The sequence below is a fragment of the Venturia canescens genome, chromosome 8, assembly GCF_019457755.1.
Source record: "Venturia canescens isolate UGA chromosome 8, ASM1945775v1, whole genome shotgun sequence".
NCBI lineage: Eukaryota > Metazoa > Arthropoda > Insecta > Hymenoptera > Ichneumonidae > Venturia > Venturia canescens.
The window spans coordinates 19,359,777-19,375,872 of NC_057428.1; the positions used below are offsets into that span (position 1 = coordinate 19,359,777).

At 48.6% G+C, this 16,096-nt stretch overlaps 1 protein-coding gene across 6 annotated transcripts in view; it reads left to right on the forward strand.

Annotated features, from left to right (window-relative positions):
• Positions 1–16,096, forward strand: part of ss (spineless) — a 179,472-nt gene that overhangs the window by 113,374 nt on the left and 50,002 nt on the right. For 5 of the 6 annotated variants that reach the window (XM_043425686.1, XM_043425688.1, XM_043425685.1 and 2 more), the window contains one exon: positions 3,350–3,540. In XM_043425686.1, coding sequence (XP_043281621.1) covers positions 3,350–3,540 — 191 coding nt within the window. Of the gene's footprint in view, positions 1–3,349; positions 3,541–8,899; positions 9,025–16,096 lie in introns of those variants that run through there. The other variant, XM_043425690.1, reaches the window with a different exon arrangement.

Here is a 16,096-nt window from a genome sequence, read left to right on the forward strand (position 1 = left end):
CGTGGTTTACAAAAAAAAAACCGTTTCGTCGATCGAGGATCCTCAAAAATTCGCCCAAAACGAACCTCAAATTGACAGCCAAGATTTTCAGTAGTTTTTCGAGGCGCTTTTTGGATCGAAACGTTGAGAGAGGGCCAATCGAGTTCCGATGGGTTGAACCAGCCCCAAAAGTCCGATCATCGACGTCCATTTGGCTCGCTTCGTCCTGAGGGTAAAAATATTAAATCAAGTTCAATTCGTCAGTCTACAGAGATTCGAGTTCGGTGTGTATAGACACGGAACGAGGGTAATAATATTGGAATACGAGACCGGGGCAGGATAACCTTGACTGCGACTCGCCCTTCTGATGGATTCGAGCATGGCGTGCTCAGCCCTCTCTGTCCTTTCCCTCTTTTCGTCTGCCCTACTCCCCGCGCGAGCCTTACGACGCTTGAGCGAACTCCGACGTAATACGCTGGGAAGAAACGTGCGTGTTCCCTCAAAACCTGCAGGACATGCTCGCCACCCTCTCGTTACACAATTCTAATCCCCGGTCAATTACACGTTTAACTGGAAAATGAACATTTTTCAACGTGTCACTGATTCGGTCTCGTTGTTGAAAACACCAATGAGTTCGGAGGCTTTTCCGCGCAGATTTCTTCGATTTTCAAGCTTTCCGCTCCGCACCCTCCAGCTTTCGACGTCGGTATCCGATCAAATATTCACACGTGGGATTTCGCGTAGCCGCTCCGTAAAGTGTGACAAAAGTACGCGATCGAATGACAGTAAGGCTGACGCGTGTGTTTCTCCGTGTACTCGAGCTGCTTCGAGAACGAGGCTTATTCACGCTTCGCCTAGCTGATATCCATCTGCGAACAACTGCGTTATACCAAAGTGGACTATCGCAACGCCTCCCATGAACCCAAACCGGCGTTTTACCCCTTATAAATATATAAATCGAAGTGCATTAAAGTACGCAACTGGAGCACAGCCAACTGAAAAACGGGGTGCAGTAGAGCTCTCAACTTGCTGCAAACGTCATCACCTGGCATCCGAGTCTATCGCCAGGTGGACTCCGGAACCATGTAGCTTTTGTTAACTTTGTAATCCAACGAGCTTGCTCCTGTGGCGACAATTTTGTGTCATCGGAAATCCTGCTACTGGTGCAGGACGAAAAATAAGCTGAAAAACGAGAATCGATTACACTGAGAAAACGAATTCGACGATTCGACAATTTGATGACGAGCCAAACCTCGTTTGGTTCGCAATGCTTTGGTTTTCCTCGTTTCGTTCACGATAGAGGATCTTTAAAGTCACGCACACACGATTTGTTAAGAATCTATTTTAATACGATCGAGGCTCTCGCGTTATTCGCTTGGAAAAACTGAAACACAAGCATTTCTCGCTGTTATTGTTTCCCGCTGGTGCACACTTCTCTAAACTAATTCATAAAATTCTATTTGCCATGTTAATTAACACACACGGTGGATACTGAAATAATAATATTATGATGAAAATGATGAGACACGCGTGCGTGGATCGTGGAGAGGAAAAAGAGCTCGCTCATCGCGCAGCAGCTCGCGTCGAAAGAGCGCTAAAATAGTGGCATTTAATTAAAATAGTTTAGAGTTAGAAAGCGTGATGAATGAGCGTTCTCCGGACTCGTATACACTTGTTATTAGCTTGAGACTTACGGAGATGGAGATATTCGCGGTATCGAGAGTAGATTATCAGGAGGTTCTTGGTCCAGAGAACTCTATTAATAATTAGGATGACACAAAATCCATTATCCGGGAATGAGCGAGAAAAAAGGCGTGGAGCGTTGCTCCTGCGTGGAGTCATCGTTGCCTATGCTCCGGTGGGCATTTCTCTCTCCTCCGCTGGACCATCAGAAGCTGCGTCTGACCTGCTGCGAAGGCTCCTCGTTCCTCTTCCGTCCTTCAATCTTCTCTGGTTCGAGCTGAAAGTGAGAAAAAGAGATGAAAAACGGAGGGAGAGAGCTACCGATGCAAAACCTCGAGCTAATTATTCTTCCGAAAGAAAGCAGCCAGGGCGAAAAGTGGATAAAAAGAGGAGCGGGACGAAGGGAAGGCGAGGCTCTTCCTCTCGGTTTACAAAAGACATTGCTACCGCCTTGGTGCGAAACTATCCATACAGCAAAACCCCGAGAGCAGAACTCTCGATAAAATCTTCTCCCTTCCTCCCCAGGCCACCTTCCGCTGCTCTCTTTGCCGGACCTACAGCCATGCAGACGTATAACATATCTCATTAACACTATTTTCTTAATAACCCGCGATAAGAACTGGTTTTGAACGGCTCAGCAGCCTGCTTATTTTCCAACAGGTACGCGTACCTTCTACAGGATGTCTCGAGTCGAACCGTTGGTACCGTAAGCTCGTTTTGCACCTAATTTTCAACCGGGAAGTTCCGAGCCCTTGATCGTTTTTCCTACAACTCGTGAATTTTCTCTTTCCGCAACGTCTTCCCTAGTTTTGTCGGAATCTGATCTAAAAGGCATTATTGGAGGTCATCGATATTCGTCGTTGTCTCTCGATCCTCGGTTGCTCAAGCGAGCGACTCTCCGGGCGGAGGTCCTCGACGAATTCGATCCTCTTCGTGTCCCTGCACGATCATTCGGCCTGAAAGATCTTGTAGAAGAGGGCGAACCGCGTGTACCTGGAGGAACTCCTTTTCTCGCGGATGTCCAAGCGGTCAGGTCACCCGCGTCTTAAATGTCGGAGCAGGAAACATCGCTCGCACACAGGATACGGCGAGAAGAGTGTGGCAGTGTTAGCGGCTCTGCCGTTAAATGTGTACACGCGCAAGAATAATAATTATTCCGTAAGTATAGGGCTGGAAATGGCGAGGCGGCGCGTCAGGGTGTCGGTGTCTCTTTGACTTTGCTTCTCCCTTCTCGACACACGCCTCTCTCCCCTAGTCCGTCCACGGTAAACCGTTTCCGCGCAGCATCGCGTACTCGTAAATGTGTGTTTATGAGCGAGTGTCTCTCGCAGTGTGTGCCTCCACGGTAACGCTTCAATTAGATAAACACTCTCAGTTTAAATCCGTTAAATTTCGATTTCGCATATATTAATTAAATAATTTCGTACGGTCGGACATCCAGCCTCGCCTATTTCTTGAGAAACGCTCATCGCACTTAGCCCCTCGAGCTTCACGGGTGCAGCTCCGATTCCGCTGGCTCCGGGAGTTCAACGGCCTCGTTTCGGGGGCTCGGATTGCCAGGGGCATTCAGGAAAAATCCCAAAAAATTCGTCACGGCCTCCTTCGCGATCGATTCCCAGTTTGCGACCTCAAATTTTCCGAGGAATAATGACCCCGAGTAACGAGCATTTTCTATTACTGTTCACAGCTTAAAACCACCGCAAAAAGATGGCGTGACGAAATCCAACCCGAGCAAACGTCATCGCGAGAGATTAAACGCGGAGCTTGACACGCTCGCGTCGCTGCTTCCATTCGAACAGAATATCCTGAGCAAACTCGACCGCCTGAGCATCTTGAGGCTCAGTGTCAGTTACCTGAGAACCAAGAGCTACTTCCAAGGTGAGTTTTACGCCAATATACCGCTATTCGTAAAAATCTGTCAATTGTCTGTCAAAATACTTTCTGAACGCGAATTCCCTCCCGTGGAGTGATTTCCGAATCGAGGGATTGAGAAACTGAGGAAAAACTCCAGCAGAAGGCCTCGCTCGTTGCACAAAACGAAGGGAACTGGACGAATCGAAAAAAGGGTTAGAGTTTCGAGATGTTAAGCCGGCGCAAACTCTCTCGAATATAGATACCAACGGGACGGGGATCTCTACGATTCCACTAAGTTTCCACGAGCACGCAATGCACTCGTTATAACGAGATACGAAAACAATGAAAAGGAGGAACAATAAATACTTTATGGGCTTGCCTCCTCCCTGTTGTTCCCTCTTTCACAAAACCTCCAGCTTTTCCAGGCCACTATCCTCCTTTCCGTCGTTCCTCTCCGAACGAGCGCAATCGATCTCGAAAAACTGAGCGTTTTCTTCGGTGCACCGCGGCAACGTCGGGACTGAAAAACCAGCCAAAATGTCAGTGGCCTCGAGAATCCTCGGACCCGGAAACTCCGTCTCGAGGCAACATTTTCCAGTGGAACATTCACCTGCGAACAAAACGAAATCGTTAGTTGAGCGTCCGGAGAGCGACTATGGCGCGATCTCCCGATCGATTGTGGGCCGAGACCGCGCTCCGTTCCCGAGGAAGCATCGTGCGCGGGGATTAAGTCCACCACACCCTTATTATTTGCGAGAGACAAGTAATTTCCGAGAAGCGAGTCAACGACACCGAGCGTTAAATAGTTCCTCGGTGAGCGGAGGCGAGGATAGAGGCCCCGAGTGAGTCTATTGCTAGTAGATCGCTGATAGACCTTCCCGAGGCCGGGGAGTGTAGCGCGCATCCCCGAGAGGTTTATTCCCTGCCGGGAATCCGAGAATCGACTCGAAGAAAAAATGGACGTGGAGGAGGAAGCGCAAAATAAATATAAAAAGGGCGAGTGTGAAGGAGAAAACAGGAATAAACGAAGCTTCTGCAGAGGTGTTACTACCTGGCGACAGTAATAATAGCACCGGAGAAAACAGCCGAGTGTATCGCTCTCGTTCACGACGCCCGACAACACCGCGGCTCTCTACGTAATACGTCGACGGATCTTTAAAAATTCTCTCCTCAGAGGCTCCACGACGCGGAGCAGCCTCCCCTTATAAACACTCGAGTATGTTCCTACCATTTTTACTCGTATTTAAGTACGGACACGTCCCGCTCGCATAGCAGTCCATTCCTATCACGAATCTCGGCGTATATATCACCGAGAGTTCGAGCGGGAGGACACACGCACACAACACGTCGGAGAGGACGAGCCTAGCCGGGGAGGAACGTGGTTACCTATGCAGGCCGCTGCGGAATGAGATTTTGGCGAGTGGAGCGACGATTTTCAAGGGAATTTTCACGGTCCTGGGAGGTGGTTTGACAGTAACCAGGAAGCGAGATGACGGAAAATTCAATTTTTTTATATTTCATGATTTTTTGTCCCCCCCCCCCCCCCCCCCCGGGGGAGTCGAGTCCCAAAGGGATTCGACGTCGAATCGATCCTGCCAGAAGATCGTTTCGGGAGGGGCAGATGCGAGCGATTTTCCGGCTTGCCGGACCTTTTTTCGGGTCGCCCTCGAGCAGGGAGTGAGAAAAGGTCGGAGAAAGGATCGCGAGGATTGTTCACGCGGTTTTAATGGGACTTTGTGTCCGTGGGGGGTGCGGGGCGGTTGTTTTTTTCGTCGCGATAAGATGGAAGAACGGTGGAATCTGGAAGATTGTCGTCCGGTCGATGGGCCCTTACCCTCTCTACGTTTATCCCCAAAGCGTTGTCTCGTTACACCCCGCGCAGTTTCACGATTTCCGATTCTCGGATTGAAAGCCCCCCCCGCACCTCGCCTCTTCCGATCCCCCCGGGGATTTCTCTCTCGTTCTTACACTCGCTCCCGTCTCAGGGGCCCCTGAGAATTCGAGAGTATCGGGCCTATCGGTCGTCGCGAATGCGACAACGGGAACGACGAAACCGACGACGAGGACGTCGGGAACACCCGTATCGGCACGTGGAATCGTCGAGGGTACACGGGGGTCGCGAGGCCACGAGATCTCTCACCGCGCAACCAGCCCGGACTAATGTTTAACCCCTTCTTGGCTCCCACACAGATCGGTTAACGAGAGTTGAGAACCAAAGGGAAACACCATCGCGAGAATCTCTTGCTCCATCCTCCTCTTCTCTACCTGCTCGCACACATATTCGTTGGCTGCTTCTGCGGTGTGGACCGATCACTGCAGATCGCGATCTTTCCCTTCCTTTTTCTCCTCCTTTCACTCCCCGTTTCCTCCTTTTTCATCGGCATTATAACGAGAAGCATCTGGCATCGGGAACAACGATTTTTGTCGACGAAGAGCGCGGACTCGTTTTGCTCTTTGTTCGGCCAACTACTCGCTGGCCCTGTGTGCCTACCGATGACTGGCAATTTTCGATAGGAAATCCCAGATTTCGGTCGAGGGGTCATCGGCCCCCGAAGTCGGTGGTGGCAGTCAGGGTCCCGGGAGCCCGAGGTCTGAAAACGAAAAAAGTGGAATGTTTATCAAAATTTCATCGGAGAATTAACGAACTGGGACGAATGGGACTTGAATTTTCGGAGACGGAGGACAAGGATTCGAGCTTTTCCCGCTGGCTCGCATTCTCGCATGCAAATTAATTAGCACCTCGGTATCCCGGGCTGTTTGAGCTGATTTTTCGCCCGGGAAAAGTACACCGGAGTACGAGAGCGCAGCGACAAGCGAGAGGGACGTCAAAAGTGGGCTTTGGGAGAGCTCTCGAGCCCTTTTGAACGTCAGCGTTCGATGCACGGGCCCCTGAGAGAAACGAGGCTCCGCGATCGTGCGGGTATCGACGAAGCTGCTCGGACATCTTCCGAGGGCCCTAGAGTCGTCCTGGGCCGTCCGGTAGCTGGTGTGAAGCCAAGAGATGCCTCCTGGAGACCTGCTCGTGTGGCTTTTAGCCACAATTCCCTTGGAAACGATAACGGATCTTGGACTCTCGCGCGCCGGACCGTTTCGTTCCCTCCAACTTCCAGTTGCACACACGCTCTTGTAACACTTTTATTCGCGCCCTTTCTCCTCTCTCGCTCTCTTTCTCGTCGCACCGGGGACCCGAGGCACATGCAGGCTTCTCCCTCCGTGTCTCATATCGCATGGGCATTCTGCTTCTATATACGTATATAAACGGACCTGGCGAAGGTGGGAGGCTTATCTCTCTCCCGGAGTAAGGTCGCGACTGGCGAGAAGATTCTTAGCAATTAACCGTGAATCCACTTAGCCGTTTGTTTATTTTTCCTTCCACCATTTTTACCTCCAGCCGTAATTCTTCCTTTTTCTTCTTCAACCACCGGAATTTTCGGGCCAAGTTTTTCCAGTGCCCTCATTCTCCATTCGGTTTTCCCACATTCTCGTGTAGTTTTGACCTTTCCGGGAGGCTTTCGTTGGGCTCGAACCGTGGAGTGTGCGGCTTCCAACCTTTTTGGCATTCCTCGACCCTCTGACCTTTCAGTCCCGTCGTAAATTCAGTGAAAATTGACGAACCGTGCTCCGAGGAATTGTTTTACGAGCTCAAACGTTTTTTCGCTCGATCGAGCTCCGTTTATTCGCGCTGAAATATACCGCAGAACTCGAGCCCTCGCTCTCGGCCCGTTTTCTCATCGTCACAGAAAGTCGTGTAAAGCGGGACCGAGGAGGGAAGGAGCGAGTTCGGGCTCGTCGACGCTGAATATAATTCGTCGTACGATAAATCTCGATCGTATAAAAGACAAAGTTTCACTCTCGCACTCTCTCTCGATCACACGAGAATCCTGCGAGATCCTTAACCGTCCGGGCCGCACTCACGCTCCCGACAACACGTGTGTCTCCCATGCCATCCTCTCTCCGCGCTCCGGTCGCCCCTCCGAATCATTAATAACCCGTGCGTCTCGCTTTAATTAACTACAGCGACGCCGGCAAACTCGTACGGCGTCAAATCCCGCTCGGACGATTCGTCACCCTCCGACGTTTCAATCTAAAACGAAGCAAGCTAATGAATTAACGCGAGAGTCGAACCCCGAGCCTCGCCGAATCACAGAAAACCCGCTCACTTTCGTTCGTACGCCACTTCCAACGGTACTTTTATCAAAAATTCGTCAAAAATCTTGCCCGGAGAATTTTTTCGCATGCTTTCAAGATTCCAAAGGAGAAAAGATCGACGCGAAACTTCGAATTTTTCACATTCGTTTGTTCGACTCTTCGACCAAAACGACGTCAACAGCCGAAATAAAAGAATCGAGTAAGAACGATATTTCATTGGACGAACAAGCAGTTCGACAGTTTTTATTGTCCGGGTCGAAATAATTGGATCAAAGAGCTCTTACCTGATCGTCCATTCCCAGGGGGTCTTGAAATTTACAATTGTCATTAATCCTTTTACAACTGTGCTGTCATCTGCGCCCGTGAGATGCTCTTGGTCGAGCGAAAACTCGGGGTTTATGTGTGCACACTCGCTCAGACATCGTTTTCGACGGAAGCACCTCGCCGTCGCTTCTTATTCTCGGATAAATGCGGAATAAATATAAGGTGGTAACGGCGTCGTATCTTCGGCATACAGCGCGCCGGTGAGCCTTCGCTTTTTATTTCCCTTTTTCACGTTGATGCGGCGGTAAGTGACTGCTTGACCGCTCAATATATCCCCCATGAATACATCATAAAAGTCGGGATGCCATAGAGTCGCGCCCAAGCAACGGAGAGCACACGCATGTCTGCATTCACATACAAGCGGCGGAGATACGAGCCGGAGATACGCTCACCTCCTCTCGTTATTACTCTCGTCTTATTTGCATTTTTCCCATTTCGTGAATATACAGTCTGCGCGGCTGCCCTGCCGCTGTCGTCTATAACTATATTCTTCTCAACTCTTGTAGTTGCTTTAAACTTTGAAGGATACTGTAGACCAGTAGCACCTGGTCGAATACACGCTCTTTTTCTTTGCCTCGCTCCCACGTCACTTTTCTTCTGCCTTTTCTTACCAATCACGTGTCCCAACGGTTCTAACCTCTCGCGCGTTCTTCTCCGTTGTGTTGTATCGCCGGTGGCGCCGTCACCGACTCACGACTGTTGTAAAGCGCCGCGCGCGCCCCCTGTTTCGTCGTTCAACTGATTAGCCGAACTACTTGAGTCGAAAATGGACGATGGACGGCAGTTTTATGACTAACGAAGTTTTCGTCTCAGGAGGGGAGGAAGCGAACGGCGATTTCTATCGATGACAGTTTTGAGGTTATTCGACGCTGGAAATTGGACGAGATATTTCGAGGTTACTTGACATTGAGCAATTTGCATAACTGAGTGAATGTCTGAGCACTTTGTTGACGGAATACAATTAGGAGGTCGGCACAAAGGCGGTATAAATATTTCTAAGAGTCGATGGGAATTCGAAGACTGCCATTAACCGAGGTAAACATCATTTTGAGTAATTGGTAGGCTCGTTTAGCGTTAATGAAAATTTTCCATAAAAGCTTGTTGTTGCTGGTGCGAGGGTGGGAAATAACCGGAGGAATTGGCGAAGGGACAAAAGGAGATAAAAAAATAGGGAGAAAGATAGAATGATAGCCGGAGTTAGGGCCTTTCGATGTGCTCGGAAACGATGCGGACTCGGATAAGAAAGCGCTCTCGGTGCGCGCGCTCGCTCGCGAGGGCGAAAGGCTATTATTATAGTCGAAAGTATGTACAATATGCACCGAACACCAGTAGACAACCGAGCAGTATTTTCTTGCTAAGAAAGGAGCGAGATCCTCCGACATCGTTGTTCGAGGGGAGCATTAATAATTGCCAGAGTTTAGCCCCGTAATGTCAGCAATCATTCAAATTAAAAATCAGCCCTTCATTCGCCTTCGTTTCTCCTTGTTTCCTCTTCTGCACACTCGAGAACGCCACTTTTGTGCCATTTCTCGGACAATAAACGCACTGATAATTGTGTACTCAACTGATTCAGTGAAAACACCTGAAAAAAATTCTGGAGAATATTCAAAACGGAGTACAGAAATGAGCATTTTGTTTTATTTTTTTGCTTAATGGTTGTTACATTTTGAGCGTTCTGTGAAAACGATTGGTCAGTCTGAAAGGAAAAAATTCATTTATTTATTCCCCCGAAGCTGTTTGTTTTCATGAGACTCGAGTCTTCTCGGCTGCATTATCGATCGATCGATCGATTGATCGCACAGTTTTGTCGGGTGTGGAGCGGCGCGATGCAGGCAGGTGAGGGCCGGAAGGTAATTAAGCGACACCGGTTCGTCATTAACTCGGTTTCTCGTTGAATTCGCGCGGTTCTCACTAACTAACCTGTATTTCCTTTTTCTGACGATTCAAGGCTGCTTTGTCGCAAAATGAGGCTACGCGGCGGTGAGTATTGACATTGACGTTATAAAGAAGAGCGTCCGTTAAATTAAGAACAAATTGGAATAATGCGACGTGTCAGTGATTCAATTTAACGCCGAATCGAGCAACTCGGGGAGGAATTATTACTTCGAAGGAGAATTTCGGTCACGCATCTTTTATTTTTATGTGCACTCCGCTCCTCGGTAAGCTCACCGTGAAAAAGTTCATAAAAATGTTGATCAATACCGAGAGCCTTGAAAACGCGCCACTTTTTCTAACGTTGCCGCTGCAACGTTTTTTCCGAAGGCATAATTTTTACACGAGTTCGTTTCGTTCGTCATCGCAAAAACTCAACGGTTTAAAAAAAATACTGTAAACATTGGAAAAAAAAAAAAGAAAACGAAATTATCGTTAGATGCTAATAAGCAAACTCAACATTACAGGCGCCATTAGAATACAAACACCCGAATTAAACGCGAATTCCACGAGGCAGCGTGTACTCCATTCACACACCGGCTTAATTGATATTTTTATTCATACAGCATTCAGGCCGTGGATTATGAATCGCGAAAGCGCGGCCGTAACGGAAGGAACATTGAAGTATCGCGCCTCGAGACTGACGTCCCGTGTAATAATACGTTCGTCCACCTCTCCTCCGCAGCACTCTTTTATCGCAAAGATTTTTATGAGACTGTTGGGTTCCGAGTTTTCCGGATTTCACACGAGTGAGTGAATGTGCGTATAGAAAAAAATGTGAGGACGGAAAGTGGGTGAATGGACGGGGGAAAAATCGCGAGTTGTTCTGTTAGAAAAAGAGTTGGATGCGGCGGTTATTAAACTGATCGGATCCCGTGACCACGATCACTTCTCGCCATCTTACCTGCTCGGGTTTATTCTATTGGAATGATCTACTTTTATACGCGTAAACACATTTATTCACATTGAATACAGTTGGAAATAGAGGCGACGGTGAATCGATTTGCGGTTTATTTGACTGCAGTGTTTTCGTGTCAAGCGAAGACATCGATATGATTTGGTCGCGTCGTACGATCCGTAACGGTATTTCAGTCGCGAGGCGCAGCAGCGCCACCGTCGTTTCGACTCTTCCGCGAATCGACGCTAGCGCCCCAAGTCCGTCAGTGGTTTTGTGCTCAAGTATATTCATAAATCCGTTGGATGAGGATTCGAAAAACCGAGATGTTCGTGCTCTCGAAGCTCCCCGGCGTTTGTCGAGCGGTGCACGAGCTCCGAATGGACGAGAATTCAACGTGAATAGTGTATAAATATATGTTAATTTGCGAGATAATATCGGCGCGTAACCATGAAACATGGATCACCCCTCGTCTAATTACTCGTGTATCTAGTAACTCATACGCGCAAAAACAACTCGAGCAAGAGCGCGTACACGTACACGCGCGAGTGAGAACACTTGTGAGTCCGTTGCAGCACCGTATCGGCGCGGGCGTGAACGTCCAATCGCCACCAGTCCATCAGTACGCTAATAAAGCGCCGTAATTATGATAACAGTGTTTTTTTTTTTAAATTGACGCAATAAAAGAAGAATCGACGGCGGGCTAAATCAAGCCAACGGTCAATTACGAACCATTACGATCCTCGCTCCAGTGACCCTGTGCTCGAGGAATAAAAGAGGATTAAAAACTCGAAAATCAAAGCGAAACGAGACCGTTGGCCGAGTGTTTTTAGTGAAAACTTGAGAGTGACCTTGAATTTAAGAACCCATCGAAAGTAGTGAGAAAAATGGTCGTCGTGTGTACACAAAAACGTTCAAGAGAATGGGCTTTCGTGATGGAGCACGCACGACACCCGCAGAAGCTGATGCCTTAACTCGTAAATGCTGTGTGCGAAAATTGATGCTACCTACTCGAACCTCAAGTTACGTACACATATAGATATATATACACATGCATATCTCGCATGAAGGTACAAGGTATGAGCTTCTGTTGGTGGTGCTCGATGAGCCGGCAGGCTCGCTGCACGCATCACGCCAACACGCCAAGCTCTGGCGCCCCGGCACACCATCGGCTGGAGGAACACAGGGCTTTCTTCTCTCTGCACTCCTGACCCACTGAACAAGACACATTTGCCCGTTTATTTGTCGATCTTCTTGACCCACGTCCTCGTGTGTCACTCCCTCGGGCAGTCCGCGTTGACAGATGAACCGGTTCGAGTTTGTCCGCGGCACGCACTCCTCTTGGACGGGGACACGAAAACCGATTGATTCGCCGACGTGTGCTGCGGGGAGACTCGACTGGAGAAAAGTGCGGAAACAAGTGAAATCGTAAAAAAATGAAATTTTATAGCATGCACTCGACATTCGGAGCTCCGTTCGACGGTGATGGACTAAAAAACTTGAAAACTCGGTTCGACTGCTAGAAATTCGAGTTTATAAAAGAAGTGGAATCCCATGAAATTGAAGTGAACTAGAAATGAGCTCTCGAGAGCGAATCCTTCATGGGCATTCTCCAGTCCGAAGCTAATTCGATCTCGCGAGAGAATCCGAGACGAAAATTTCACAAGCGAGAACATTCGCACGACACGGGTCGAGAGAGAGTGCCGCGAAGTTGACAAAACGAGTTCCTCCGGGCCGATGGTGCGAGAGGATAATGGTGAATTTCGTTAATATTTTGAAGTCGGTCGTCCCGCGTGACCTCTGAGAGAGTGCGGAACGTATCGAGCCCGCGTATCATGAGACAGGCTGGGGCGCGCGAGCGGTATTTCTCGCTCGAGTCCCCCCGAACATTGTTTTTCTATGTCCGCCGCGCGTGTCTTCGTGTACGTTAGTACGCGGAGTGGCCGCACGAGAGGGCTCTCGCGAATACACGCGCGGTACACCGTGATTGATGGCGTTATTAGTCACCCGGGCCGTTGGGCCCCTGCGAGAGCCCGTTGGGCCTTGTACATCAGCCCGAGCGAGGAGCCGCCACAAAAGAACGCTCTTAAATATCTCCTCGCTCGCCTTTGCCACGAATAACGAGCGCGTTTAGCCGAGCATTACAATTACATGAAAAACAAGAAACGCAACAACTCGAATAATGTAAACTCATTCAAATCTCATCCCGATATCAAAGCACTCGAGGAGCGCTGATTATTGCTGCAAAGACAGTGTCAAACTCCTTGAAAAACGACGACTCAAAGCTGGACACACTGTTCTTGATTAACCGTTTCGTCATCTCATCGTTCTACTGACCCGACGAAATGGACCGAACTCCCGAGACAATTTTATCGTGACAAAAGTCCGTGTCCGCTGGCCATATGACACTTTCTCGATTTTTCGAATTATACGGCGATAAAAACGAGTGAAAACTCGGAACAGAAAGAGCTTGAGAACCGATGATTATTCGACTCGCCGAAGCAGCCGTCTCGTGGATTATTGACCGGAGTATTATGTGATCAAAAGTGCGGTATGACACAATAAAATAAATATGGATAAAGTGGGGTTAGAATCGAAGTGGCGGCGCACAGAAACGTTTTCCCCGTCCCCCACGAGGATTTCACAGGTCAAATGTCTTTTAAGGTCACAGACGATTAAATACCAATCGAAAGTACATTCTGCGGGGGCAAGTAGTATCACGGGGAAAAGCAAACATATCGTTTTCAATGGCCGGTGGTGAGCCGGCCTCGCTGGGGGGCAATATACATCGAGATACAGTTTATTCATTACGAATCAAGGAGCAAACGAGCGAGCGGGGATGATCGGAGGGTCGCGCCGCTTGTAACGGAGTGGAGGGTAACTCTTGGTTCTCGTACGGAGAGGGGGGGACGGAGCGTGGTTGCAAAATAGGGGAAACGAATGACCGCGCGGTGTCGGTTACACGGGCTGGCACACCGTGTTTATATTATTCCTCTCTCTCTCTCTCTCTCTCTCTCGTTCTTTCACCGTCTTGTTTGTACTCGCTTGGTCGGTGCGCGCCGAACCGAAGGTAAAAATAGTAGCCCTTAACGCCGGTGGCACCGGGGCGCCGCGAACGTGTGTACCGACGACGGCTCCTGTCTCTTTTCTTCGGCGCAGGACCTCCAGTAGCCGGGGAAAGGGAACGAGTTAATACCAGCTTCGACGTCGCTCGCTAATTTAGTGCGCTTCGATCGATCGTTATTCGCTACTATTTTACAACCTTTACTTTCCCAAGACGCATCGGCCCGAACTCGTCGAGCGGGGGGGGGGGCCTCCCAGTGTCTCCGACGACGGAACAACCATCGTTCGAACTAACCAATCTGCCGGAGTGCGTCAGCGGCTCTCGCTCCCTCCCCTCTCCCAGCTTGCATTATTATTTGTGGTCGAAGGCTTTTCCTCTAGAACAAAGAACTCCAGGGGGGAATTAATTAGCCAGCGCTCTGTATTGCCCCCCCCGTGTCAGCGGTTCGCTCCGATACATTTTAGTTGCCCTGCCAAGAGGCACCCCCGACAACAACCGGCCAGGGAGAGAGAGAAGTCAGGAGCATATGGCACGATCGCATCATCGTCATCAGCCCTCTCACCACCTGGCTACTTTCTCCCTTCAACGAGGTGCCTATGCCTGCTCGTGGGTGGGTCCGACGACGAAAGCACAGAAAAATACAGGCTTTCTCGAATGTGGGTTACTTCACTGCCAGACACACGACCGGGCCTTTTCACCATTTCGCTCGTTCCGCTGACACATGTGCCCTACCACACCTACAACCAGATGATGTCCAGCTCTCCAAAACCATTGTCTCTCGCGATCCGTCGATCAACGGAACGATCGATTCTAGTCTGGTTTACACGCGTCGTGACTCTTTGTCTCTTGGTAGAGACACTTTTTTTTAACTCGCTGCTTAGAAACACGTTTTTATAAACTTATCGCCAAGTGCTAGTCTGACGTGACGAGGAACACTCGGAAACAACACGAAATATAGTTCTCACGTGCATCACTTTTTTATGTGGACATAAAGCTGTTGAGAACTCGAGGCACGAATAATGAAAAAATTAAAAAATTACTACGCTCTTTGTAATCGGTGGATAAGTGCTTCGAAAATTGTTGGAAAAATCGTATATTTCTCACTATACTAAACGAATCTGTTTTCTCCTCTCTCACATTTTCTACATTCGTTTTTCCCTGTACCCTTCGCGTGTCCCTCATCTCCTAATATTCTTCCATTTTTTTTGTTAATAATTTAGCGAACTTATGAAAGTATTTTTTTTTTTTATGGTCTGGACTGCTAATTGGGTCTACTCCTTTAGTTGCAAAGCTTCGATGCCGTTGATCTGACAAAGTGACAGCAAAAATTTGGTGAACTGTTGAAATTGAATTTTTTTAACCCTAGAACGCATGACTGGGGTGTGAGCACACCCCACGCGAACTTCAAACTACGCTCCTGTCCCAACAAGCGACATTATCGAATGATTATCGACGGATTTTTTTATATATAAATTCAATTGAAATTAGTTTTATCGTACATCATTCTTTTCGTTATAAAAAAACGAAGAAAATGGTGTAGGATAAAGTCAGTTTAGCATCGTAGGACCGGATTTATAAGCAGAAAAAAAGTGGGGTGCGTTCGAACCCCGGTCATGAGGTTGAGGGTATGAAAAAAGGCACATGAGGTGTAGGGTTAAGCTGACTCACAGTTGATTTAATTCCTAATTGCCGAGTTGCAAAATTCAAAATTATTATTTTGTGCAAAAAACATGGGAAATAACAGTGCCGGATTTTTTTTCTCATTCCTTAATGCGCGCATTCATCAAGTTCGGTAGGCTCGGAATCGTATGCGAAATGAGTGGGACTGGACGATGCTCATTTTCATCTGTTGAGCAACGAAATTTCTACCGCGCCAAGGTCGAGGGTAACGGGTTCAAGTTCTTTGCGGCTTTCACGGATGTTTCGAAAGGGGAATGAAAAAGAATTGGTTTTACGTGAGAGCCTGCTGATCAGACTCAGGCCTCGTGATTAATTCTGAATGAAACGTGTGTAGACGAATCGAGTCGTAATTTACGCGTATTTGTGTCCAGCAGCACTGGCGTGCGAAATTCAGTGGCGCGAGTCGTCGGCGCTTATCTCGCACGTTGCGCAGCCTCGAGAATCACGTGACTCGAGCCCTCTTTTATATCAGCTGTCAATGCATGCACGTCTCGTACGTTTCTGTAGGATTTGTTGTGTGCAAGTAGCCCCACACA